The 26,791-nt window shown below is 37.2% G+C and overlaps 1 protein-coding gene across 2 annotated transcripts; it reads left to right on the forward strand.

The window, feature by feature from the left end:
• The first annotated feature begins 105 nt into the window (after positions 1–105).
• LOC139975662 (solute carrier family 25 member 36-A-like) lies at positions 106–22,228 on the forward strand. 2 transcript variants are annotated; one of them, XM_071983754.1, is made up of 8 exons: positions 106–354; positions 1,487–1,579; positions 2,126–2,293; positions 3,762–3,839; positions 10,709–10,809; positions 11,619–11,685; positions 13,455–13,723; positions 15,167–22,228. In XM_071983754.1, exons 2-8 carry the CDS (start codon positions 1,530–1,532, stop codon positions 15,361–15,363), a joined length of 930 nt encoding a protein of 309 aa, XP_071839855.1. In that variant the 5' UTR covers positions 106–354; positions 1,487–1,529; the 3' UTR covers positions 15,364–22,228. The 2 variants fall into 2 exon arrangements, with proteins under 2 accessions (XP_071839855.1, XP_071839856.1); XM_071983755.1 differs by having other exon boundaries at positions 1,490–1,579.
• Positions 22,229–26,791: the final 4,563 nt, after the last annotated feature.

Below are 26,791 nucleotides of genomic sequence, written 5' to 3' on the forward strand. Positions count from 1 at the left end.
TCAGTCAGTTGGTAGGAAGAAATCGCGCTGACTAATATCCAATCAGATGCGAGGATTATTCACTATGCCCCGCCTTACCATGCTTGGAAAGCATGCAGAACTCAGGGTGTAAACAAGGCCTGACAGAGCATCATGTTCTCAAATCGTGCATTTTATCAAGTGTACCATACGTTGAATATAACTGCGTGAAATCTCGCGAAACTGTTCGAGTGTTATCAACGATTTCTTAAGGAATAACCAAGTTAGAGGGAAAACTGTTCCATGCTTATGTAAAAACATTTGTGTACAACCGTATTTTATTGTAGAGTAAGGCATAGAAGGCAAGTTTAGGTCCAAAACTCATCGTGGAATTGCGTAAGTCAAGTGTAACACTAACGGTAATTGTAACCTATGTCATGTTATGGTCTCCTAAGTAGTAAGTGTTGACATGTCGTAACGTGTGTTTCCCTCCCATTCCAAGGTTGTATGCAATATCCATTGTAACACTAACAGAGAGATTTTTCTTTGAGTATATGGCGTAAGTCTCAAACCCGTGTGGTATAATGTGTTACTTGCCTTCAAAGTGCAAAATCGTATTCAGACCGTGCACATTGCCTTTAGTTATATATCAGTATCACTGTACCAGTAACATATACTACAGGTTATGTAAAGTACTTTGCCTGTGTGAGTGTGACTGAAGCCCTGGCCTAGTCCTAAAAAGTAATACAATGACAGTAACACAGCCTACCCTTAAACCGAATGCTACCATGTTTAGCATATTAGTGCTAAGGCTACTTATAGTTCTGTTTATGTTGGTAAACATGCCTAACTTAGTACATGTAGGCAGTGGCAGTATAATTATGTTCATCCTAGGCCTAGTTAAAGTGTAACAAAGCTAGGGCCTGGTTAGTTGTGAGTTGTGACAATAGCGTATTGTTAAGCTACCCAATGGCATGCTCATTGTCATGGCATGATGATGGTATTACTGATGCTGATTGAACAAAACATTTCTTCATTTTACAGAAAGGAAGGCCATAGACTTGACCAAGGCAGGGTGCTTAAATTTATTTATTTATGCTAAAGCCTTGGTTAAGTTGGCATCGCCTCTTTACTAGCCTAGTTCTTACTCTATGACAATGAACTTAAATAAACATTGGGGGGGGGGGGGGGAGAGTATGGGATGTTCAGTTAGAACAAGTTAAAGGCAGTAACTGTGCTTATACTATGAGCATGCAAAGTGAAACAGTCATGTGATTGTGTTTAGCCAGGTATCTCACAGACTGATCAATTGAGGGTGATTTCAGGAAATCTATATTCCTAATCATTTGCAAACTTACTGTTCACCATCAATATGTACAGCATACAGGCCTAATGTTTTGCATCCCATAAAACTGTAAGTCTCCAGAAATAGCTTCTTGTACCAAGCCTGTCAAATGTCAGGACTTTAGAATCATCTTATTCCAAAAATAGTATTTTGAATTGTTATCTCATAATTTTTCTTTGACAGCAGTGGCACACTACTACAAGAGACTGTAGATGTAAGCCTACAAATGATTTCCCAAAGTATTTCACCACAGGTTATACATTTGGTTGCAGGAGGGTGAGTAACTTGACTTATATTTCAGTTGACTATCTAGCTTCAAATTGTTACAAAAGGAAAAGGATTTTTTAGTAGTATCTTTAAGTTGCTGTTTTATTGACTTTTCTCATGCTTCAAGGAGGTGGCATAACAGCCATAGCACCAAAACACAAATAAAAAGATACTGTAAAGAAATATGAAAGCAGTGACAACCAGTGAGGCAATTAACTTGTACACAATGTACTAAAGGAAAGTTAAAATAAGACAATACAGTTCCTCAGAAGTAGAATTTTGTGGCACATGAGGTTTACAGTAAGCAAAATAGACAGTCAACTTAGGCCCATAGCTGTCTTCTCCCATCACAACACTAAATCTTAAATACAAAAATAAATTGGCTCTAAACTAAAAGAAAAAAAACCCAGTGCATCTCCAAATGAAAAATGCAAGATCGAGACATAGATGATAAACGTTTTCATGTGTGTCTAAACCAGGTTACATTAATTACTGTAAATTAGGAGCATTCTTTTTACATTGGTATTTATATTTCTACATTGTTTCTTCCTACAGATGTGGTGGGACAGTTGGTGCGGTCATTACTTGTCCTTTGGAAGTTGTAAAAACGAGGCTGCAATCTTCCAAGGCTTCTATCAAATTCCTTCCGACTCCAAACATAAATGCTGACGGTGCCGTCACTCATGTTTCAAGACGCTCGTTGGGAGTCTTCCAGTCACTGAAGTGAGTCAAATATGACGGGTAGATCCTTGTACTGTTTAGAGATATTGATCAGTTTCTTGCTTAAAGGCATTGAAGACTCGCCCAAAACCGTGTGCCGCTCTCTGAAAAAGTTAACTTTCCGTTGCTTGCAAGTGAAATTTTCTGCTTGTTGCTACAAAATACAGACAGTAATAAAACGTGATACCTTGTTATCTTAAGCTGGACCTGAGATATCCATCGCTGTATCGTTTGTACACTGTACTGTGGGTATTGACCGCAGCTGTATGTACTGACTGTACACTAGTGTCTAATTACCGACGGTAGAAAGCTGTATGCATATTTTCTGGAATCGATGGTGGTGTCTAACACTTCTGTTACACCTCATTCGAAACTTGGTCAGATTGCCGGCATAAGACGTTTCTTTCTGCGCGAGTCTTCACACCCTTTAAGTTGTGTGGTGTTTGGTGACAACCAAAACATTCCTTGAGTGTGTCCAAGCAACAGCTAGTGTAGATTTATAGTTAAAGCAGATGGCAGTAGTGCTATAGCCAGAAACTAGGAGTAGGGGATCCAAATTTGCTGTCTGGATGTGGAAGGGGTTTTAATGGGGGAAGGGAGTGTCCACTGTTGGGAATTTTTGCATTGATTGTCAGTGATTATATGCAAATTGGTGGCATGTGTTTCACATTTTCAAGTAAATAGTGAGTGTGTCATAATTGTGGCATTTGGCTGCGACCCATCGCCCTTCTTCCCCCTTGAACGATGTCGTTGGAATATGGTTGCTTGTGTGATGGTTGGCGCTGCTTCCTTGCCACAAGTTCATCAAGCTTGGTTTGAAGAGGCGATATTGTACTCCTGAGATTAGCACACAGGGATACCACAGACCCTTGGAACATCCTATGCGACCGCAAGAACCAAATAGGTTGTGGACCGTCGCCCTAAAGCCTGGATCACCAGTAACTTCATGACCCCTAGCTCAGAGAATAATTTAGTGTTCAAACTTTGTGTAGCAGTTGTTGCTAACAAAATATGATAGCTCCTGTGCTTGAAACTGCCATACATCTTTGCAGTTGTATTGCATTTTTGTTAGTTTTGTGAAGTAACATTTTGCTATGCAGTACAAATAAATTAACCCTGTTAAGTTAGTTGGTTACATAATAATTCTCAGTTGTCCAGTTTCCTGTTGTATAGTACGAGCTCTGCTAGTAGAAGTTGCATACATGTAGTATATATATGCAAGAAAATATGATATATAAATGAACTGATTGTTAACTGCTGTGTGCATAATTTGCTTTTCTGTGTTTCCTGTTGACCATTTTGTGCTGCAAGGGCTTTTGAATGGGTTCAAGGTTTATGTGTGTTCATTTATGTAGAGAAGAAAAAAACAATATTAAGAAACTGTTTTATGACAATATTAACTTGTGACTGTACAGTGTCACTGCTGAGGTATTTGGGTCATCCACCTTACCAGTTGTATTTCCTCTTTCAGAACTATTTGTATTGAAGAAGGAGGAAGTGCTTTATTTAGAGGATTAGGACCGAACCTTGTCGGGATTGCGCCATCGAGGTGAGTTACCGATTTCTGTTTTCTTGTTCTGTTTATAAAATTCCCTTCTCAATAGTTTTACACCTGGTGTGCATTCATACAGTGTGCAGTGTTATACTGGTGTTCATACTGTGTTTTATGGTGTTTCACTGGTGTTAATGAATTTTGATACAGTGTTAGACTGGTTTTCACATAGTGCGATACAGTGCTCATGGGTGCAAATGTTTAGTGCTTACAATGCTGATGAGTGATTTTCAGTGCTTATTTACAAACACAAGTGACACTTTCTGTTGTGAAGCAAAGAACACACAGTGAATCTCACACATTATTGAGACAAGGTTGGTATAATTTTGGACTGTTAATTTAATCCAGCACCGAAACTGTCTGTGATACCGATAAAAGGGTCGACAAAAATGCGGTGTCACAAGTTGGAATTACCATAATCAGGTTTGGGTCGCCCACGCATGCTGTAAATGTTGTTTCTTCAGTTCTCAATTTCATTATTTATAAAGCCTCATAATTATAGTGAGGGAGTGCTATACACAAGCTCCTCATGTAAAATCAATAGTTGCATATTCTGTTGTTGAATCCAATGCAGCATGCAGTAAATCCCACACATGTATATATCTGAAAATCTTTTCATTTTCAGTTAGTAGCAGAGCCACAGTAGTCATGCTCAACTACAATCAATCAGTATCAAGTAATAGATTATCTATGCAGTCAATGCATTGCCTACTGTGTTAGGCTGAGGCGCACAAAAGATTATTTCCTATGGATGCAGCCTAGCTGTATTATGCTGCAGCTCCCTCAGTGCATTATTGCGCAGTATCCATAGAAACCGATGAAACATTCACAGCCGATAACCTCGAAGATATCATTTTGCTAATTTACATTTTACAAAAATGCAATGCCACAATTGGTATTCAGTGCTCATATGACAAACAGGTTGTTATTTTGAGGAACAAAAATCCAAGTTTACATTTGCCAGAGCTTTCTTCATTCTGTTACAAATTCATTATCATCATCATCATCCTGTTTGTTTATTAGTTTGGTTTATTCATTTATTTTTTTACCCATGTGATGTTTGTTTTGCCTTGATTTTTTTTGTTCAGACAAGGACAGTGCAAAGTCAAGCAGGTCTTTATGCCAGAGATAAATATTAGCTGATTGTAAATAGTTTGTAGTCTGTTCTGACGTGTTGTTATACTGTTTAAACAATGGGGAGGGCAGGAGATTAATTCATCCATATTTCTTTTACGTTTTGACTATTAAAAATCGCACTTTGAACCCTTAATTTCTACTCCACTAGAGCCTCAAATGCTGTTTTGAATTCAGACCTTAGGCAGTGTCAAAAAAAATATAAGCTGCAGCAGCTGCAAAGTTCCCTGCAGGAAGGCAAAATGAAAATATCAAAAAGTAGAGATATTTCAGCAGTGTCTATTGTGTGAAACTGCAGACCATAAAAGATATTTACATGTCCTAAGTAGCCTGGCTGCAGAATGCTGCAGCCCCTCAGTAGTGTGCTACCGTACTTTTAACAGGTGCACTTTTTTTTGCAGTGCACTTTTGCACTAAGTGAACTTTTTTTGATGATTTGGTCTATATTCGGGGGTGATTCAAACAAATAGGCAAAAATATTTGTGAAAGGTTACCAGAGATCAAGCAACAAGTACTTGAAAAAGGAAAGTATTTAGTGACCAGAAACCTGTTCTGATAAAGTAGCTATTTGTGCCAACTCTCTTTGGGGAACAAATCTTGATGTAAAGTACAAATATTGTAATTTTACATGTTTTTAGGAAGTACGCTACTCGTACAAGAAAAGAGAAAACATCTGAATGAATAGTAACTCTGGTTTGACATTTTCCTTGCTACTTGTAAGAAATTTGACTAGATCACTTAAATCTGGTTCTTAGAAAAAAAGCAGTGAAGACTGGAGAAATAGAAAAAACACTCCAAAGTAACAACTCCATGTATTGTGTAAGCTTCACAGACAATGATAGTGTGTACTGCATGTATATATATACTGTAGCCATTGTCAGTGTGGTTCAGAAGTTACTGTTGAAGTTACCAACCAGCTTTTCATAGACTTATTAGTATCCAAAATTTGCAAGTCAATAATTAGGAGACAAAAATATCTTATACTGTTCTGTCAAGCTCGTCAAATCACGCGTTGCCAGTGTGATACATATCAACCCTGAACTTGTGTTAATTATAGCCTGTCGTTTTCAGTGTCACCAATTGTTCGTTTCAAATTTGACCTGCATGGTATTCCTGTTGTGAAATTAATAAATTTTTAGTACTCTTGTCCTTTATGACCTTCGTGGTAATACTTTGGGTTTGTGTCCGGTTAAAGAAGATAACTTCTGAAATCGATTATGGAAACCCCAAAACAAACTGGTTTGAGGTTTTCATATTTGGCTGACCAAAGTTTTGAGGTCAAGTCTTGATCAAGACAATATTAGTTAATTATATTACCATACAGTATAGTGTACTTATATAGATCTGTTGATATTAATAATGATCATTATATGGTAATTTCATGTAAATTTGACTAGCACTGTAGGGTACTCTTGTGAACAATGTTTGCTTAGATATGGTGGACGTGTGTAAAGTATAACAGACTTATAATATACTATATTGAATAGTGAAATATCAGTGAGTGGACTGTGACATAGTTGTATTGGATTTCTCTTGGGGCATCTGAGGTAACATTCTGTAATTCTTCAGAAATTGTGGCCTTTGTGGTTCGAATTCCCAGTAATAAGGAAGAAGGTTTGCATGCAGGCAGGCATGCATGGCTTGCATGCTCTACTGGGAAGAAAAACATACCCATAGTCATACATGAGAAATAATTTTTAATGTCAAATTTTTGTGTAGGTGGTTTGAATGTTCCAAATTTTGTGTCATATAAAATACTATGAATCCTGTTTATAATAATCGCACCACTGTGCATTTTTGTGTCTCTATATAGCAATTTTTTGGCGGTTACAGCATGAAGCATTCCCTGACACAATGTCCAACTGATCTGAAGTGGGGGAGAAAATGATGAAGTTGGCAATCTAAGTTAGGAAACAATGCTTGACAATTAAACATCACTCATTTCACTGCATTAATTGCATATTTCCAGCAAGTTCAAGTGTCATAGAGCAGTAAAATACATGAAGTAGAACTTAGTCTAGAATACATGTATGGTCTAGAATACATGGTCTAGAATACATGGTCTAGAACTAAGTCTGCAACCAGAGAAACTAGAAAGTACAAAAAATGAAATATACTATATTGCAAGTTTAATTTCATATGTGATATTTGAACATGTATACATGCATTGTACAGCTCTAATGTAATGTGTACACCTGTAATGTGCCCCAAACCCTGCGGTCTCTCAATCTTCGGTAAGACAACTGACTTCTGAATTAGTTGATCAATTGATACTACATCAGCTCTGCATCACACATATGAGCTGTACACAGAAGTTGTGATTAAAGTACGGTACAGTACCTAACGCCTGCCGTGTACTTATTACTGTATGGTCTGTACTTGTAAGCTTCATGTCCAATGCTGGTCAAAGGTCACTTGTATCATGGTTATTGGTTGTTTGCAATTCATGCACGTTGCTTACTTTGGCAGTAAAATGATGCATATACTGTATATGTATATCCTTTCAAAATGAGGGATCATTTTGTGCCAAAGATTTTTATTTCTTTTTCTTGTATTTAGACTTCATACCCACAACTGGTTATAAGGAATTCATTTTAACTGTTCAATGCAGGAAGGAGATAAGTTGCAAAACCACAAACCTTTTTATCAGTATGTAGTAAATTATCTATCAATTGTGTTGAACAACATATATAGCAAAATATCTATAGGCAGATCAGATGTGAAGATGCACACTGGAAATTTAAAACTTTCTGTTCGCTCAGTAAATAGACAATCTACTACAGGGCTTTAAGAATGAACTTGAAGATAATCCTATTTTTTGTACCCGTGCTACAAATGGCAACCTGTTCGTTCTACGTGGTCGTGCATTTACATGTTAAGAAAGTCCTTGAGATAGTAGTCCTGCATGTTGTAACCCAGTCCCTTCAAAAGTGTTATTCACGGAAGCATTAGATTAATAACGAGAAAAATCAATTACATTGACGGCAAAGAGGGGGCAGGAAATTTAATGTCTTATGCTCCAGTAATTACAACAGCGATAAGTTGCCATACATTTACTAAACATGATTCTACTCTGAACTTAGGTAAGCGTTGTCGAATATACATTCAGCAAAGGGATGTGACCCTTTAAACATTCCAAGGATCGTCAATTAAAGTGACTGAACTGCTTAGTCTGTTATATACACAGACCACAAGTCATGTCATTTGTGACTTCAGATGCTACTCAATAGGAAAACAAAGCCTTCAAGTGTACGATGCAGTACAAGGTTTTTGAAGGACAAATGGTGTTTGGATGTGATCCAAGGGTGCTGTGTTGTTGACATGAAGTTAGAAAGAATGTTTTGTTTTAGCCACTCATAAGACAATGGATTAGCACTGAGGTACCAATCTCATCATAATGTTGGCCATAAAGGAGTATTCCGGAAATTTGATGTATGAATATCTTGAAAACAGGAATATTAGTTGTACTGTAGCTATTGAAGCACAACTAGTTAAATAGCTCTAAATTGTATCCTTTTTCCTGAGCTACTGTCGGACATTAAATACCAAGACAGAAATGCTGCCAAAACATGGCTAGTCATAGGCTACAGTATTATACATAACTACTGTACATTTATGTGCTATGATTAAGCTATGTACACATTTCACAATATATCTAGGCCTACAATGTGTACCCCCTTCCACCTTGCTGTCAGAATGGTTCACTACTCTTGTCCCTCTTTGTGTTGGAGGAATTTTACCTGATAGACACTTTGTGTAGTTAAAACTCTACCAGGGACCAACTAATACCCTGGCGTTTTTTAATGAAGCAAATGGAAGCTGTGACCTTTGGTCAGTCTGCCCAGTAACTCATTGGAAACAGTGGAAAGGTTTCATAATGGTTGGATAGCTGCTGTGAATATTTGACATTAGAGCAGAGTGTACATTGGTACAGTATATCCAAAGGTGCACAACTGTGGAAATGTTTGCAGCATGCAATGGTCGTGTAGTGTTTGTGAGGTGCAGAACTGTTCACAAGCAAGTAAAGGAAAATTATGTAAAGGAGAGCTTATAACAGACAGTGTGAGTGCCCCCAAATATAGTGTTGCTCATTCACATTAGTTAGGAGAACTGTCAGGAGGAGACTTCATCTTATTTACACAGTTAGCAGCTTATCTGTGGTAGACTTTAGCGTTGCCAATAAAACTGTATAAAAAGTTAAACATGATATCAGAATATCAGAGATTAAAAATGATGACAACCAAGATACAGACTTTGCCCACTGTTGTTGTTTACCAATTTATTGATTGCTGTTGTGAGAAAAGAAAACAACATCACACATACTAGAATGATATGTTAGTATCTGTTTACTGTTAAAATGTATATATTGAGGAGAAACAAATAAATGAAATTATATGTAGGTGGTTGCTGTGGGAAGCATACTTATCATAGCCTCATGTTCACATTAGATAATTCAAGAGTGCTCAGATACCCGAAGTGCCACTTTGAGTACGAAGGCTGGAATCACAGGATCAGACCCTGCTAAGACCCCTTACGAGCAAGTGATAGAGATTGTAGTGTGAATGCTATATATTATATGACTATAACTAGCTAATTCATTCGAAACAATCATTGTGTCCTTTTCATGCTTGAGTGGTGCTCTTTCCTTCGGTTTTTGATTCACCAATCATTAATCAAATTTAGACCCGTTTGAGGTCAGCTCCCTGGGGGAAAGCAAGATCCTGATCTCCCCCTTGCCATTCTCAGTGTATGGTAACAATATATTATTTGTGATGTGGAGTAGGATGTGAAGGAAAGTTTATGGTTCACAGGCAGGAAACTTGCAGAAGCAACAGTGCCACAAAATATCCTGTAATAGTAAGGGATCATGCACACTGAGCTAGTGAGCTTTCATTAATCTAATGAGAAAGTCAATTGTTTACAGTAAATTGAATTCATTGTTACCTTCCTGCATGGGATGTTTAAATCTTGAGAGCTTATTTATATAGCTTGGTGGAACTTTCATTTCATCACACATGTACAGTACTTCATTGTAGAGCAGTTTCATCAATGTTGTGTGTACAGTGACTCCTCTTAGGAACATACACATAATTTCATGTCACTGATATAAAGTTGTTGAACATCAGAAGTACATTAAATGTCGGCAGTTGTCTAACGCTTCTCTCCTCATACTTTTGAAAATTACTGTAATCCCATTAGCAATTAACAACAATCATGTCCTCAATTAGAGACTTTTCATGTTTTCATGTGACTTCAGACTACCAAGTGACAGTAGCTGTTCCTACTATATTTAGTGTGAAAAGCCGTAAATCCTCAAAGACTCAACCCCTGTAGAGCAGACAGCTAACAGACAAACTTTATAAGAAAATCCCTTTTCTCCGCAGACACTCAACCTTAGTCACGTACACTCTACATAGACATGTAACGGAGACTGCTATTTGGGCAGTTTTATCTAAAATATACTGTATTGGTGGGATGTGAAATGGCCTACTGTACCTTCTCTTCTAACTGGCCATATGAGGTTGCATTCATGACCCTGCCTGTCAAAAGAACCAACATTCTCATAAGTGCTACAGTAGATTAACTGTCATGATGGTCCTAATACCATACCTTGTACTAAATGATAACAGTGGCCTTGATGCCTCCTATCAATCCTTAATGAAGCATAATTTGCATGCATTTTGCTATCTAAAGGTATCAAAATGATTAATTTCTTTTGTTTTCATTTATAGAGCAATCTATTTCGGAGCCTATGCAAGTGCCAAAAACTTTCTGAATACCAAACTTGAACCAGAGTCTTCCATGGTCCATCTACTCTCTGCAGCTTCAGGAGGTGAGTCTGTAGGTTATGTATGTATGTGTGTATGTATGTATGTATATTAGATCCTCCTTGGCCTCATTGGCTTATCAAAGCCGCAAGCTAACCGAAGTCAGTCTCTTACATTCATATATAACGTCCATGATTATGAATTGTTAATTGTCAACAACTCTGTAACTGGACGACATACATTAATCTGGGAGTAACTCGAACCGGGGACCTTATGATTGAAAGGCACCGGCATTAACCACTGAGCTAACACTCCATATCATGATAAAAGTGATGATAAAAGCTAACACTCCACTCCAAATCAAAGGTTCATGGTGAGGTGTTGAATTGTGAAAATAGAGTGAAAGAAGAGGTTACAACCATAAGTATGGTTGAACAGGATTCCTCAGTATAGGTTGGACTCTAAGAGACTGCAAATGACATATATTTGGAACCTTTCTTAAAAATTCTTCACATCTATTCAGTAACACTGGTGGGATGGGGATTGAGTATCATGCCTGCAAAACAGATGGTACCAGTTTCATTTTGTTTTGGGTGCTGTTGGTTTAGCCATCAAGCCTGCCAATGGGAAAATAAAGCTTGTGATTTGTTGTCAACATTTGTAAAGATTTTTTTTTCTTGAAAAATTGCCACTTCCTGTGAGTTGATATGTGAAAGATAAGCTTTGGAGAGATTTCTGTGGAAGTTCAAGTTTAGTTAATGATATGGTTGAAATGACCATAAAATCTTTAATTCAAAATATAGAACACTAAATTAATTGCTAAAATTACTTCATGTCACCAGAGAAGAATGCTATTTATCATCTTCCATTTCAGGATTCATCTCAAGTACGTGTACAAATCCAATATGGCTCATCAAAACAAGATTGCAATTAGAACATAGGTAAGTCACAATGATTTCTCTCCTCTATTATTTTTCTTCACGTTTCAACAAGTTGCATACATGTCTCCAGCTTGGAGATAAAGGTACAATATAGGATGTTAGGAATACTAAAATGCCCCTTGCATAGGGCATCGTGCAAGGAATTCAGTTATTATAAACATACATGTACACAAAAGTGAGCTTAAAGATACTGATCATATATTGGAGGGTGAAAACGATATTCAGGGCAAGGAACTTAATACTTACAATAATGTATTATTGATATCATGCTGTGCAATAAAACAGTCTCTCAAATACTTGACATGGTACAGGAGAGAAGGGGAAAACATGTGAAATAACCAAACAAAGAAAGGGGGAAAAATGAAGCAAGGGACAAACTAAGAATGGAGATTAGAAAACAAGGTCAATAATGTAAAAACAATGAGCTCTAAAAACAAATATTTAAAAGTAGATAAAATCAGTGTTTGCAGCTTGGCACCATCGCCTTGAAGTTTGAACTTTACTAATCGAATGAAAGAGGATTGGCACTTTCAGTCCAAGAGAGTGGGTCTTTACAACGCTGTGCATAAAAAAAAAAAAAAAGACATATCACAGGCCCAGTAGATTAATTTGACCTTAAGAAAATTTTCTGGGAGCATTGTCTCATGTCTGTGTTACATCTCTAGAACTTATAAATCTTTGGTGATGATGACAAATTCCCGATAACAGAATTTGCTTGACCGGTCAGAAAGAATCTTCGGGGCATAACTTAGGCCTCCGAAGCAGAAGCACCGCCATGGCTGCTCCATATTTTTAATTACTTGAAGTTCATTTCTTTGTTTTCTTTCACCCTGTGACAATCACCATCTAGGTTAAGTTATAAATCTGTGTCAGGAAGTATACCGAGATTTGTTAGTAAGTTACTCTTAAGAGAGCCTAAGTCCACCATGATGGCCTCATCAGTCTGTGATGAAATCAGTATTGTACGCAGGAGGTATTAACCTTTGTATTATACACAGGAGGTATTAACCTTTGGATGATCTTGCATAATGGTCTACAGTCTTGGAAGATAGTGTTAGAACTGTCGTTATCCAGGCAGGGAATCATCTTACCGCTCAAATTTGTGTATCATTCCCTAACAAAATGCTATGGTTCCTGTGTGCAAAACAAACCTGATATATAAGCCTACATCTTTGCACTTGTGTAAAGCAATGTGTTAAATTTGCATAGCATTTTGTAACTGTGATACTGGATAAAATTATTCTCTGCCAGGTACCTAAATTGACGATCTTTTTCTTCCCAGATTCAATCTTACTACCCATTTGAGGGGAGTGGGGAGGGTTTATTTCTTTTTTTCTCCTGCTGTAATTTTTTCTTTTCATTAATGTATTCAGAAGTGAAAGTGACTTTCACAAAATGTGTTACTTTCAAACTGTATCTGTTGCAAAAACTACCTGCCTGTTACTGTACATGCTATATGTTTGAATGACACCTTGTGTATGGTTGGTATCAGATTAGTAGCTGCCTTGTCAACATTTCTTTCCATACAGGTTAGGAATTGCTAATTTCAGTGACATTTTCTTATGTAGACCTTGTGTAAGTCACTATTGCTTCTTCAGTAAGTGGTAACTAACAATGTAAGTGCAACATTTGCATCAAACTTGGATTTAGGCCGATAGTGAGGTAAGACAATCTGTTAATATCAGGAATTTTCAGACTCTACAGCTGTCATATGATCTCGGCTAGATTAGCTTTTAAATATTCATTTCTCTCTTGCCACTCCGCCACAGGAACGGAAAAAGGTATACGAACACATGGCGAGCCATCAAGACTGTATATAGCCACGAGGGGCTGCGGGGATTTTACCGCGGTGTCACAGCGTCATACGTAGGAATATCCGAAACCATGATCCATTTTGTAATCTATGAACGGATCAAGAAGTTTTTGAGAGAGCAGAGGGCGTACAATTCTGACCTTCTCAGTCCCAAGGATTTCTTGACCTTCATGGGAGCTGCTGCCACATCCAAGAGTATTGCTGCAACTATAGCATATCCACACGGTGAGTAGTATTCATGTTCAAATTGTCACTGGACAGACACTGTTCGGGTGCAAGATGTGAATAAGATGCCCTAATTCTTGTCCCTGGAGGTCAAATGTCATTTGACCCTGGAGGTCAAATGTCAATGGACATTTGACCCTGGAGGTCAAATGTCAATGGACATGAAGTATTGCTGCAACTATAGCATATCCACACAGTGAGTAGTATTCATGTATGTTCAAATTGTCACTGGACAGACACTGTTCAGGTGCAAGATGTGAATAAGATGCCTTATTCTTGTCCCTGGAGGTCAAATGTTATTTGACCCTGGAGGTCAAATGTCATTGGATATCAAGATGACTTGTAAATGTGACAATGTTTCAGACACAATCCCACAAAAAGAAAAGTAAATGTCATTTCTTAACTTTGACATGCTGTGGATGTTGGTGTACCATATTTGGTAAAGAAATTCTATATTGCTTTTTGATGGGAGGTCAGAGGTCAGGACAGTCCAAACTCTAACAGACCACTTGAGCACAAACTACCAAGAAGGGTAGTGTACATTGTTCCTGTACTTGCTATGATAATGTACCATATTTGTTGAAGGAATCGTAGGTCAAGGGTCATTTACCAGGCTCCCTGTTTACATCATAATAGGCTTGTATTTTGATATCTATTCAGTCAAGTCATGTGCCTGTGTGAGTGATATTCCCTAACTTTGAGAACATTACATACCTCAGGAAGGAGAATGTTGACAAAATATGTCAACCTTGGCATGTGGCTTGCTGTTATCTCTTAACTGAAGGAACAAAGTTCATATTTGCATAGCTTATTATGATGTGCAGTAAGTCAACAGTTAGCTAGTAAGCCTCATAAAAACAGCAACATTCTGAAAGGTAAGTATTCAATCCTGTACAAAAGTTGACAACAAAGTCATTGCCCAAAGTTACATTAAGAAATTCAGCTTGCATAATATAGCAAGTTACCACTGGGAGGGTCTAATATCTGTGAGAAATACAGGGACTGTACATGTTAGTACTTAGTTTTAAGCTTTATAGTCATTTAATAGTTAAAGTTGAATGTTCACAGTCTTGTTTGAGGCCAAGGCCCCCTCACACGGCTTTACAACTTAACCCCTGGTCATTGGTAACTTGTCACATCTACATCCTGGGGGACTTCCCATAGGATGCAGCCACAAACCGGGGCATGCAACTATAATTACAAGTTGCCTTGCAAGTCCCTTTATATGCACCTTGGTGAAGAGAGGCGATGGAGATAAAGTGCCTTGTCCAAGGACACAACGTAATGATCTAGTCAGGACATGAACCTGCAAACGTTAGTTTTACAATATTTTGTCATCAGACCATCCATTTCATCCATTTAATCCATTTGATCCATTTAAAACTACACTCTTGTTTAACCTTTCATGTATTTATTTATTTTCCTTCTTTTTCTCATTTGCAGAGGTTGCCAGGACAAGGTTAAGAGAGGAAGGAACAAAATATAGGACATTTTTTCAAACTTTATCGACCGTTCTACGAGAGGAAGGGTTTAGAGGGTGTTATGGTGGGCTGGTAGCTCATCTAGCCAGACAGATACCAAACACTGCCATTGTCTTGGTAGTATATGAACTAGTGGTGTATTCCCTAAATAAGTTATGAAGCTCTCAAGATGGCTTATTCTGATGAGACATTTTTTTGCCGAGGACAGAGCTTGGAGAAACGGACTTGAGAGTTGAGAGGATCATGCTTTCCAATTTCTAACGACGGAAGGACACCCTATGAGCATGTTCGCACACAGAAGTCAGAGCAGAAGTACATTTTGGAAGGCTAGTTCCGCAATGCATATGAGAAGAAAGGTCAGATGGATGTAAAATTCATGGAGAAATGGGCAAAGTTTATTCCAATGTCTTTTGAGAAATGCCTTTGTTATTAAATTCCATTATTTCTATACAACTGTGTGATGATAACATCCAAGCTTTACAAGATACCTTAGTGTCTTCAAGATCATCAAGCTAAATTGTGTCGTTTGTAGCTGCCAGCTGATATTTAATGATTGTCTGTCGGTCTGAAGGCTCTAGTTCATTTTGAACAAACCTGTTGTTGAGGTTGCTCGAACAATTCACTGGTGTATTTACCAAGAATGCATTTGGTGACACTCAGACCCTTGAGTTACTCAAAAACATGTTGTAAAGATGTATGTGCTATTTAGCCTACCGTACGAAAATTCAGCTTGTCTGAGCCACAACTGTGACAAACTTTGTTAGATCTCAGACTGGCTTTGCTCGACAATAGTTTTGAAAATATTAACTTCTTTTCACATTAAAATACCAACCTAGCCATGACCTACAACAACAACTCCATTGCATATGTACCTGTCTAAATCTTAATTAACATTTACATTTGATGATATATGCTGCATTTTATTATTGTCAAAAGTCCACAAGTTGATTTTAAAGGGATTAAATCTGACAGGATGGTGGACGACATTTGTTAAACTCAACCATATTCTGAAATCTCTCCCTGCTTCACCACTGGTAGGATATACTTCCAAGTTGCTTCAGTGGCAAGTTATACTTGAAGTAGAATGATTATTCCTGTCCATTGAGGTACTTGCAGGTTAAAGGCCTGGTCACACTATACCGATTTTTTATCGGAATACTATCCGATTTTCCCGGAGGAATCGAAACAGCCTGTTTTTCGTTCGGGTCTTCTAGCCACAGTGATAAAGGACCTGATTTGCTATCTGTTGAGCCATTCCGATGTGGAATAGCCCTCTCCTAACTTTTGATATTGACTCTGTTTCCTTTAATCGGATAGCTATCCGATTTCTCTTCCGATTTTTATCGTTTTTCGATGTGACGTCACTTCAGAATGTAGTCAGTTCCAGAACCCCTCAGATTTGGAGTAGGTATTCGAATATTCCACTGCATTCATTACATTCACTACCACAAACCTCACTCTTCGGCCTAAAATCGGAAAAATCGGACCGTATTCCGATAAAATATCGCTGTAGTGTGACCGGGCCTTTAGAAGGGCATTGCATATTCGTACTGCATATAGTTGGTGAACATTAATAAAAAATGTTTTAAAAAGAGAAAACCATGTCAACTTCAACAGTAACTGAATGAGCACCAGTGTGAATGGAATACCATTCCATACCATTTGTCAAGTTAGAAATCTTTCCAGAAATTTCATCTTCTCGAAATATTCCATTACTTCATTAATGTATGTATTAGATCTATTGCCATATATAGATATTAAGTATTGCATTCAAAGTCATTTTCCTGCTCGTGGTTAGTTGCAGGAATCATTGCAACATTGATGTATGTGGCCTAGTGATCTGGGTCGTTATGGTGTTTTAGGCTGGTATAAGTCGTAGATTTGAGACGTGGTGAACAGGTTGTCCGCTCGCCCGACTTGGGAAGAACTACAGGTAGTAGGGGTTAGGTGTAAAGTCTGGTTGTATTCTTGAAATGTAATGGGTTGTTATGTAGTGGGTTGTGATATGATGTGATGGGTTTGGACATCGCAGGTCATAGAACCAGAAGGTGTAAAGCTGGCCGCACGCTGCCCAACTCTATGATACCTGACTCACCGCCACTTTCCTGAAATGTAAAATGGTGGATAGTTGGGTAGTGTGTGTCTGCTGATGGCTACGACTGATCAATAATTTGCCAGTTTTAAGTCACATAGTCTTCAGCAGTCAGGGAAATTCAACATGTTGCTTTTTCACGATTTGCAGTTGGCAGTGTGCGGTAGTTCACTACTAAAACCGCTTAGTGTCAACGAATGTAACTTATCGCGTGGAAATTATTTTGCAAGTGACCTAACCGAGCAGTGGTGGTTAACAGTAAATAAGTTATTTGGTTGCACACCAGTCATTCAGTGTGCAGGCATCAGCCCTGGTAGGACGGGGTACTTGATTACTATTAACACCATGGTTGAGGTTTGTGTTGGGGCTTGGTCAGATTGGGCATTGTGCGACCGGCCTAAGGTTTTCTAACAAGGCATTACTCCTGCATGAGTTGCATGGTAAATTACAAAGAACAGGTAAAATAATTTTTTTACCTGTCAGTAAAAAAAATAAAGAAAAAAATGGGAAACGTGGAGATAGGGATGTTGTTTTATGAAGACAACTGAACAGCAGTACTAAGACATACGATGGTATATTTAAATGACATATATCCAATAAGAGCATATATAAATGCTATCAAGCAGTATATCAATGCATATTCATTTTTTCTTTCTCTCTTTTATATTATTTGCAAACTATTCATTGGTGGAGGGAGGCAAGGGGGGTGAGGGTAGTAGGGGGTGTGTTTGTCATTCTTGAATAGTCAATGGGACATATAGGCACAAGGACATATAATCAGTATGATGTACACATTAAAGTAACTAATGTCTTCATATGAGAGAGGACCAATAGATGTTAGTATATTATGTTAAGTAAAGGAGTGCTTGGTACATAGTGTTGGCAAAATGATCTAAGGTTTCCAACACACACACATGTAATTTGTGTTTGTGTACTTACACATTACTGTCTCTTGAAAATATTAAATATTATTTATCGTATCATTATTGGTGGGAAAGAAGGAGAGTGATAAATTATGTACAGTAGAAAGAATATGACCAGAAGGGGCCCTATTCATGGTTACCCTGTTTAGCTTTTACATGGTTATCTTTTGCCTCGTCACCTGGACCTTACATCTAATGACAAGCTCTTTGCTCCATATCACTTAATTTGTCGCAAAGAGGGAAAAATACTGTTAGCAAACTGCTGAACTACTGCAGTAAACAACCTGTGTAGGTAAATGTGTTAAATTCTAGAGGGCCTAATATTTCGATCCTAGCAGGATATTCTTCAGAGGCTAACTGAAATGAAACCAAAGTGAGCACACAGTTCCTATTTTAAGTTTGTTTACATTTCAGTTAGCCTCTGAAGCAGATCCTGCTATAATGGAAAACATCAGGCCCTCTAGATATTTACAATATGTGAGTCTGTTTGAGTTAGTAATTCTTCCTGCTTGTCAGGAACTGAATGTCAATGTTGCTGTTTAAGAAGGACTAAATTGTAAACATAATGTAACAATGTATAATGTACAGTAACATGCAGTATGTAGTGCCCACTGCCGAGCATCAGTTTAAATGTGACAAAAATCTCGCTTGGTTATATTTAATTCTCGGGTGTATAAAATGTTGTATTAAAGCTTCTTGTACTCTTAAGAGGGCGCAGTATGGGTATTTTAGTCCTATTGTTTAATTAATGTCCGATGATTGTGCTGGACTAGGTTCGTGAGTGTGTATCACAGCATAAGGTAGAAAGAATGGCGCAGTATGGGTGTTGTAGTCCTATTACTTAAAGGCATTGAAGACTCGCCCCAAACCGCGTGCGGCCATCTGAAAAAGTTAACTTTCTGTTGCTTGCAAGTGACGTTTTGTTCGTGTCGCTACAAAATGCAGACAGTACAGTAATGAAACGTGATGCCTTGTTATCTTTAGCTGGACCTGAGATGTCCATCGCTGTATTGTTTGTACACTGTGCTGTGGGTATTGACCGCAGCTGTATGTACTGACTGTACACTAGTGTCTAATTACAGACGGTAGCAAGCTGTGTGTGTATTTTCTGGGATCGATGGTGGTGTCTAACACTTCTGTTACACCTCATTCGAAACTAGGTCAGATAACCGGCATTAGACTTTTGTTTTTGCGCGAGTCTTCACACCCTTTAATGGATGTCCATTAATTATGCTGGACAAGGTTCGTGAGTGCGTATCACAGCATAAGGTCAAAAGGTTAACAACTCTTCCTCTGAATTACTTCCAACATTGTGGTACAACAATGGCCATTATTAAACATTACTGATGCTGCTCTCATGAACACTTTCAAGTCTGTGAGAGGAAATGAGTTGTAATGGTTTGTTTATTAGGAAATGTACTTTCCAAAGTTACTTGTTTAATTATTAAGAAAGATCCCATTTTTCTGATAACAACATGACACCTTGCATAATATCAATTTGAATTTCCAAACTCAGTTTCATTTGTACAACTTAAACTTTTAATATCAACTTGTTACACCTTTGTCTCATTTATGAGTATTCCAAAAAGACAGGTCTCAAAAACTCTCATGTTATAATGTGTATAATAGCAAGTGATTTTCAACCATTTGTGTTTTGGTTGCGGTAAAATAACTTGAAGAATCAAGCAAATTCAATCATATGTAAGAATGGTTACGTCTGTAGCCAGGTCATTATTCTCTCAAACTCGTATATTTTCTTGGCGAAAGTCTCTCGGAAATGTTACAGAATATTTTGTGTCAACTATTTTGAGAGTAGTTGGTTATCCTCCATCAACCCTTTCCAGTCATATTGTGTTAAATATGAAAATGAGAATTTTTTTATTGTCAACATGTCTCTGGAATAAAGGAAACCACTAAGGTCTGTCAAAGCATGCTAGTTTGAGTTTAATGAAAAGTATTTTGGTGGTAATGGAAGTTATTACAACTTTTTGAAAATTTTTGACATTTTTGCAGACAAACCTTAAAAGATAACCTAGCCTTGTTTATACTACTCAAGTAGTATCTTTACCTTGGGTGTAACTTACTTTGACCTACAAAGACTTCAGGTTGAGTTTGTTTTGTGTAATTGTGAAAGGCTGGAACACAGTTTATTGTCCAGTCGAAGAAGAAACTGATTCCATTTTATAGGCTTCCAAATTTTTGGTGATGTTTTACCTCTGTCTTTGAGTAATTCTTTCCAAAATGATTTCTTCTCTGTAAGCGGAGTGTACGGAACGGTACCAGAGAGACACTTCCAATGGTAACAGAAAAATATGTGATCGTTAACATAACATTCAGAATCGATTTCTCATCAGTAGTTAAACGTTAAATGCATATTTTAATATGCCCAGCCATTTATTGATGAGTCTGATGAGAAATGCCAACCAAGAGGAAACAGGACGAGGTGTTCAAACTTGCAGTTCGATCGCAAAGTGAAGTAAATATTGTCGATGTTCTTGGTATTGACAGGTCTTATCAATTGATCCCAAGTGTCTTTTTAATGAATATCCATGTTGTACCAATCTTATAAAGTCAATTGGAGGCTTCGAAAGTAGAAGTACCCAGAAGAGGTCAACTTGGGTCACGTCATTATCAATGTAGTCTCTGCCACTAAATTTGAACTTGATTTTGTTGATTTGAACTGGCAAGTTACTTTATTTTGAAGACATTAAAGGAGAAAAGAAAAGGGGGAGGGGGTGGGGGAAATATTGTCCCCTAAGTTTGAAAATAGAAACTTAAAGGTGATAGATTATGTGACTGTAGTAGAATGGGATGTTTGTTAGCAAAGTAGAGTTTCTTCTTAAAACTATATTTTTAGCGGTTCACAGATTTCCAATTTTTGATACTAAACATTTGCCTGGAAAAGGTGACTGGTAAAGCTTTATCCTTGAAGTCATAATTGTTACAAAATTTGTTTGTTTGTTTTCTTTAAATTTTAAGATGTTATCAACTATAATAATATATATTATATTATAATATTGTCAGCTCATTTGAATGAAAGTAAAATTTTTAAAAAAAGAAGGAAAAGATGAATATTCATGCATGTCTGAAATAGTCCAATGCCATGACAGAAAAGCTAGCTGCAAACTTGAAGACCAAAATGCTTTTGTTATTGTCAGCCCTTGTGTAAGATTGGACGAATGCTGTCTGTATTTCGACCTTGTCGTACTTTGACATTCTGGTAGAAATTAATGAGATAGAAGTACATGAAGAAACACTTTACAAAGTGAAAAAGTTGCTGGAGAATGGGTCCTCTTTATCTCCATTATCCAATGTACCTTTATCAGATACCAAACAAGTCTCTTTGGTTTCTACTCAGTCTTGAGGTGAGGTGGTGGGGGGGGGGGGGTTCGGGGGTTGTTACTCTATTCAGATTTCGCAGTAGGAAGGATGACTTGCAGTAATCTGGTAGAAAATAGTTCTTAAATATCTAAATGATAAATTCTACTTGGTTCTAGGTTGTATTTGAACCACGTTTCACAAGTTACATGAGATTGATAACCATGGTAGGTACAAGCAATGCACTTATAATTTCCTTGGACATTATAGGAATATAAAATTTCAGGGATAAAAATCATAAAAATATACAAAGGATGTGTTAGAAGGTGTCAACCCTATCACAGGACGATTGAAATAACAATAGACATGGTTTATGGTTTTTGCAATATCAGATAGTTTTTGCAATTCTTTGCACTTATAATCTGCCATAAGCAAGCTACTTGGATACCCCTTCTTTGTCATCGCCTGAACTTTAACTGCCTTTCAAGCCATTTTCTGCAAGAAACCGCCGGTAACTTATTTCTATTTTCTGCTCTGTTTTCGTTTCTTGATGCAGTTCACGATTATTTGAAATTGTATGCTTGTATATACTGTGATTAATAATGTACATATTTTGTAAAAACATATCAAATGATCTTACATGCTTCTGAAAGGAATAGAGAAAAAGAAATAAAAAATTATCACAAAATGAGTCAACTTGTCTATCGTCTGATGTGTTCAGTGGTGTACGCAAAGCAGGGGAGGGGCCAAAGCAGGGGAAAGGCCGAAGGAGGGGAGGGGCAGAGATGGGGAGGGGCAGAAGCCAGGGGTCCATTCCCTCATCTCCGTCAGGGGACACACATTCAGTCACTGGATAGTTAACATTTCAGTTGTGGAAGAAATTAGATTATACCCTCTGGTTGGGTATCCAACTGCACTTTTCAGTCTCCCACAAATGGCAGGCAGATTCATATTCAATATTCACAACCTTGACCTAAGACTTAATTAAAGACCTATTTCATGGTCTAAATATTCCATGCAGAAGTCTTTAGATGACATTAAAATCATTCTGAAAAGTTGGTTTGAAAAGTATCTTAAACATTTGAAGAAAATGCGACGTGACACCAAAATACGATGTTGGTACTGAAGACGATTATTAACATGTATTGAATTGTATGTAAGTAAATTTTATAACTTAAGTTGGGCTTCTTTGCTTAGGTCAAAGACAGAGGCCTCTGCAAGGGGGCAGGGTAGGGCATGGTGAACATTCCCTTACCTCCCTGACAGTTGGGGGATGTTGGGGGTGGTGTTTATGTTCAGCAAGGGATCACTTCAGTAAGTGGACAGACCAAACCTTGGGTTGTACATCACCATTTTCATCCTCGTTGCTAAAAATCAAAGAGTTTCAGCATTTATCTGGGAAGGGTAGGGGAGAGTAGGACTAAGGGGGGGGGGGGGGGGGGAGGAGGTGAGGGGAATGGGGGAGGAGGTGAGGGGAATGAATGATTGTATCTGTAGGGAAGAATAAGGAGCTCTGCACAACACAATATAAAACAATATTCAATGGTATTTTGTTGATAGACAATATATTCAAAAAATCTTCCCCATAACCTGCAATTTTTCTTTTACAAATATGCTTCTAAAACTACACTATGGTGACGCAAACATTTGTTTTGATTCTCTAATATTTGTAGTAGAAAAAATAAATGTTGAAATTTTCTCTTATAAACTGTTAGCATTGCATGGTAAATTGTAACATTGTGCAACAATGTGCGAAAATGAAAAAACAGCTTATTCTGTTCCCCTGTTGCATTTGTGCACTATAATCTGAAGAATGGTGGTTCCTGTGAAAGTGACCAAACCACAATTGTAAAAATTTTCAATTCTATTCACATTGACATTATTAGTTGAGAATTAATTTCTGTCATATTACTTCGCTGATACAATGGTCACTTGTGACCAACGAAGTCGGTGACCAAGTGTAAAGATGTGGGTGCCTAACAAAACACTATTGAGTGTCACCTGTCAAAGACAAATGATGAAATGGAGATGTTTCTTCCCTTCTAACCCAACCACCCTGCCCTCCCCCAACCTCATTGTAACCCCTCTTGGCATTGTTGCTGATCAGAAGTAATAATTTGTCTTAAATCCATTACCACTGAATTAAAAAAAGGCAATTACACTTTAAATGGAGAAACATAATTGAAAAGATACGTTTGAAATTATAACTTTGAAACAATAAAAATCTAAAAGACACAATCGGAATATCAGCAAAGCAGCTAACCAAAAGTTATAGAAAAGATATGATACAGAATATCGCCAATTTGCGATTCCCTTTTAATTAAACAGTCTGCCTTTGTGCACCATGATATATATTTTTTGAGAATAAACGAGCACAGCACCTTTGATGATTAAAACATGCAGCATTTTTTTAAATTAAATAAAAACTGGCACATCAAGAAATGAAAAACTCAAAAAAGTTTTGTGTAAAATATTTGCAGCAAATATAGTAAATATACTTTTCCTAAAGGTCATATTGGAGTCTATTTTTTTGTTGAAAAAACCAACAACAGACCAATTCTCTATCTTCAATCCAGAAAGTGGATAAGGTGATCTCTTCAATGAAGCCATCTTTCCATCTGGGTTATAGATTTTGCATCATTCTTACTACAACATTCTTAAAAAATACAGGCCTGATGAGCCAGGGGTCAATTTTGGGGCACAGGAATATCTGGCGGTGGTCAGAAAAATATATAATATATGAACAATACAAATGACCCCAGGGCCCAAACTGACTCAACACACTTGTTCACACATAAATGGATTTACCTCAGTCTATAAACAAAGATATCTACGTGGCTACAACCACTGAGATGCTCATAATTGGGGACTTACTAACCATCTTTGCCAAATGCAGAAACTCTCTGCCCCACAAGGAAAGTTTTTTGTCCCAAAAAATTTACAGTAAAATCTTTGATTTTTGTCACTGTCAAACCATTGATCACTCTAACGGTTATGGAGAAAAGGGCTATAAGGTAATTGCTTGAATCACGTTCTTGTCACAATTTGTTTTGCTCTTTTCAAGTAAAATTGGGAATAGTTTAGACTAAACACAAGATGAAAATTCCTCTTTTTCATATGAACCTTTTGGGAAGTCCCAAAATTTGCAATAGAAAAGTGTTCATATATTAATTACCTGTATCATTTACATCAACATTGTAGTTGCTATGGTTACAAAATCTTGAGTATATGAAACAGTCCACAGTAAACATGTCACTTTTAATAAATATGTAATATCAGTTACTGGCAAAAACATTAATGCAAAAATTTTAGCAAGAATTTAGGGAAGCAAGAATTTGTTAGGTTTTAATGACTGGTCAAATCACATTCATTCACAACAGTAAAACAACAATTCCTTGTCAAGATTGTCTCGGTCCTCGGTCTCCCTTTACCCTCCCCCACCCCCTTCTACCACCTCCCCTAATTCCTTTTTGATTTGGCTAAGAGCAGGCATTGAAATAAAAGAAAAAGTGAAGAGCATTTAATAGTGATGGTTGCTGGGGATGGGCTACTTTCACAAAAGCTGACTAGGTTTTCAGTCTTAGAATTATAATATTTAATATAACAATATGGCAGGTTATTAGAGTTACATGTACCAGCCTTCTTTAATATTCAATGATAATGTTACCCTTGGAGAGTCAAAACCTTTGATGGCATGTCTGAAAGTGCACACATGCCCCTTCTAGTGTTGAAGCTAACGTCAATGGGAATGTACAATTTGCCCTCGCCTCGCGTTTTCCCCCTTCAATTCCATGATTTATACCCACACAGCTGCTTAAATAAACAGATAAAGTTAAACTAAAGTAAATTTAAAATCGCACCTCACAGTAATAAGCAACATATGAGGTATTTACACAATATTCATAATTTAAGACATAATCTGTTGCTTTTATCTTAAAACAATTTTTATAATTCAAGAGAAAAAGTAAAAATATTCAACCATGTTTCTTTACACAAAGAAATCAATTTTTTTTTTATATGTTAACATATTATTCCTTTTTTTTTTTGGGGGGGGGGACTGGGTTTCTTAACTCTTTTATCACAAATATGGGAACAGACTGTGGGACAGTAATAAGTAACTTCAAAATGTGAAATTATGGGCCATTATTAATACTTTACATTAATAGAAATGTTACCTTTTTCATCAACTCATAAAATGTACAGAACAAAACATATACAGCTTTGGCTGAAACATCATGGATCAATATGGAGACCCAAACGGTAAAGTGGCTGACAGCATAAGTTTACTTGTCACCGTGAGAAATATGTTTTAAAAAAAAAGGAAAAGAAAGCACTCCATTATGGAATGGTTTTGTCCAATTTATAAAGGGAGGTACATCATACTGAGTACTACATTAGAATTTGCTAGGTTGCTCCTAATCTAATGCATTTAATGCTTCTTGTACGATCGTTATTGAACGGACTCCAATTAACATGACTCCAATTTTTTAAGACACGTTATTCTATATTATCTCATTCTTGAAAAGTCATTGCATTATCAATTGTGTGGAGCAGAGTTGAAGACTCTGCAGTCACTTGTGTGTTTCATGTGTACAAACACTGCTATACATGTTTTCACTTTCATAGCAATTTGCACATTTGGCATAGATTTTTGCAATGCAATTCTGGTCACTGGGTATATGATGCTTGCATTAGCCAAATAACTCTTCTCTTTGTCAATAACATTTTCACAGAATATGTTCTGTTGCATTTATGTCACCGTGACTACAGCTATAACTAAAATCTGTGATGCTTCAGCTTAAAGAACAAACATTCAAATTTACCTTTGACCTAACACACACATTGATTATAGATATACCAAGCCTAGCCTAATTTACATACAGGAATCACAGATAAATTTGTTGGTACTTTGTCTAAACTAACAAACTAGCTAGTTTGGTACACCTTTCTAGATAAGAAAAAGTTCATAAAAAACCCTAAACAATGACTGAAATAATGTATAGAGCAGAGTAGTGGGAATTGGGAAAAAAGTAAGATACATAACCAGTTTCCTTGATATAACGTAATTTCTCCTCTGAAGAAGGCAAACAATCAGCATGGAATGTTATAAATTGAGTGTGCAAAATTTAGCGACACTTTATAAAAGATCAAAAGGTTAAGTTGAAGTTGAAAATACTCCCATCCCCTTGCCACAAAAATGACTGCTGGTACCAAGAAAGCTTAGATCACACGATATTAACTTCCTGTCTAAACC

The sequence above is a fragment of the Apostichopus japonicus genome, chromosome 11 (assembly GCF_037975245.1).
Source record: "Apostichopus japonicus isolate 1M-3 chromosome 11, ASM3797524v1, whole genome shotgun sequence".
Classification (NCBI taxonomy): domain Eukaryota; kingdom Metazoa; phylum Echinodermata; class Holothuroidea; order Aspidochirotida; family Stichopodidae; genus Apostichopus; species Apostichopus japonicus.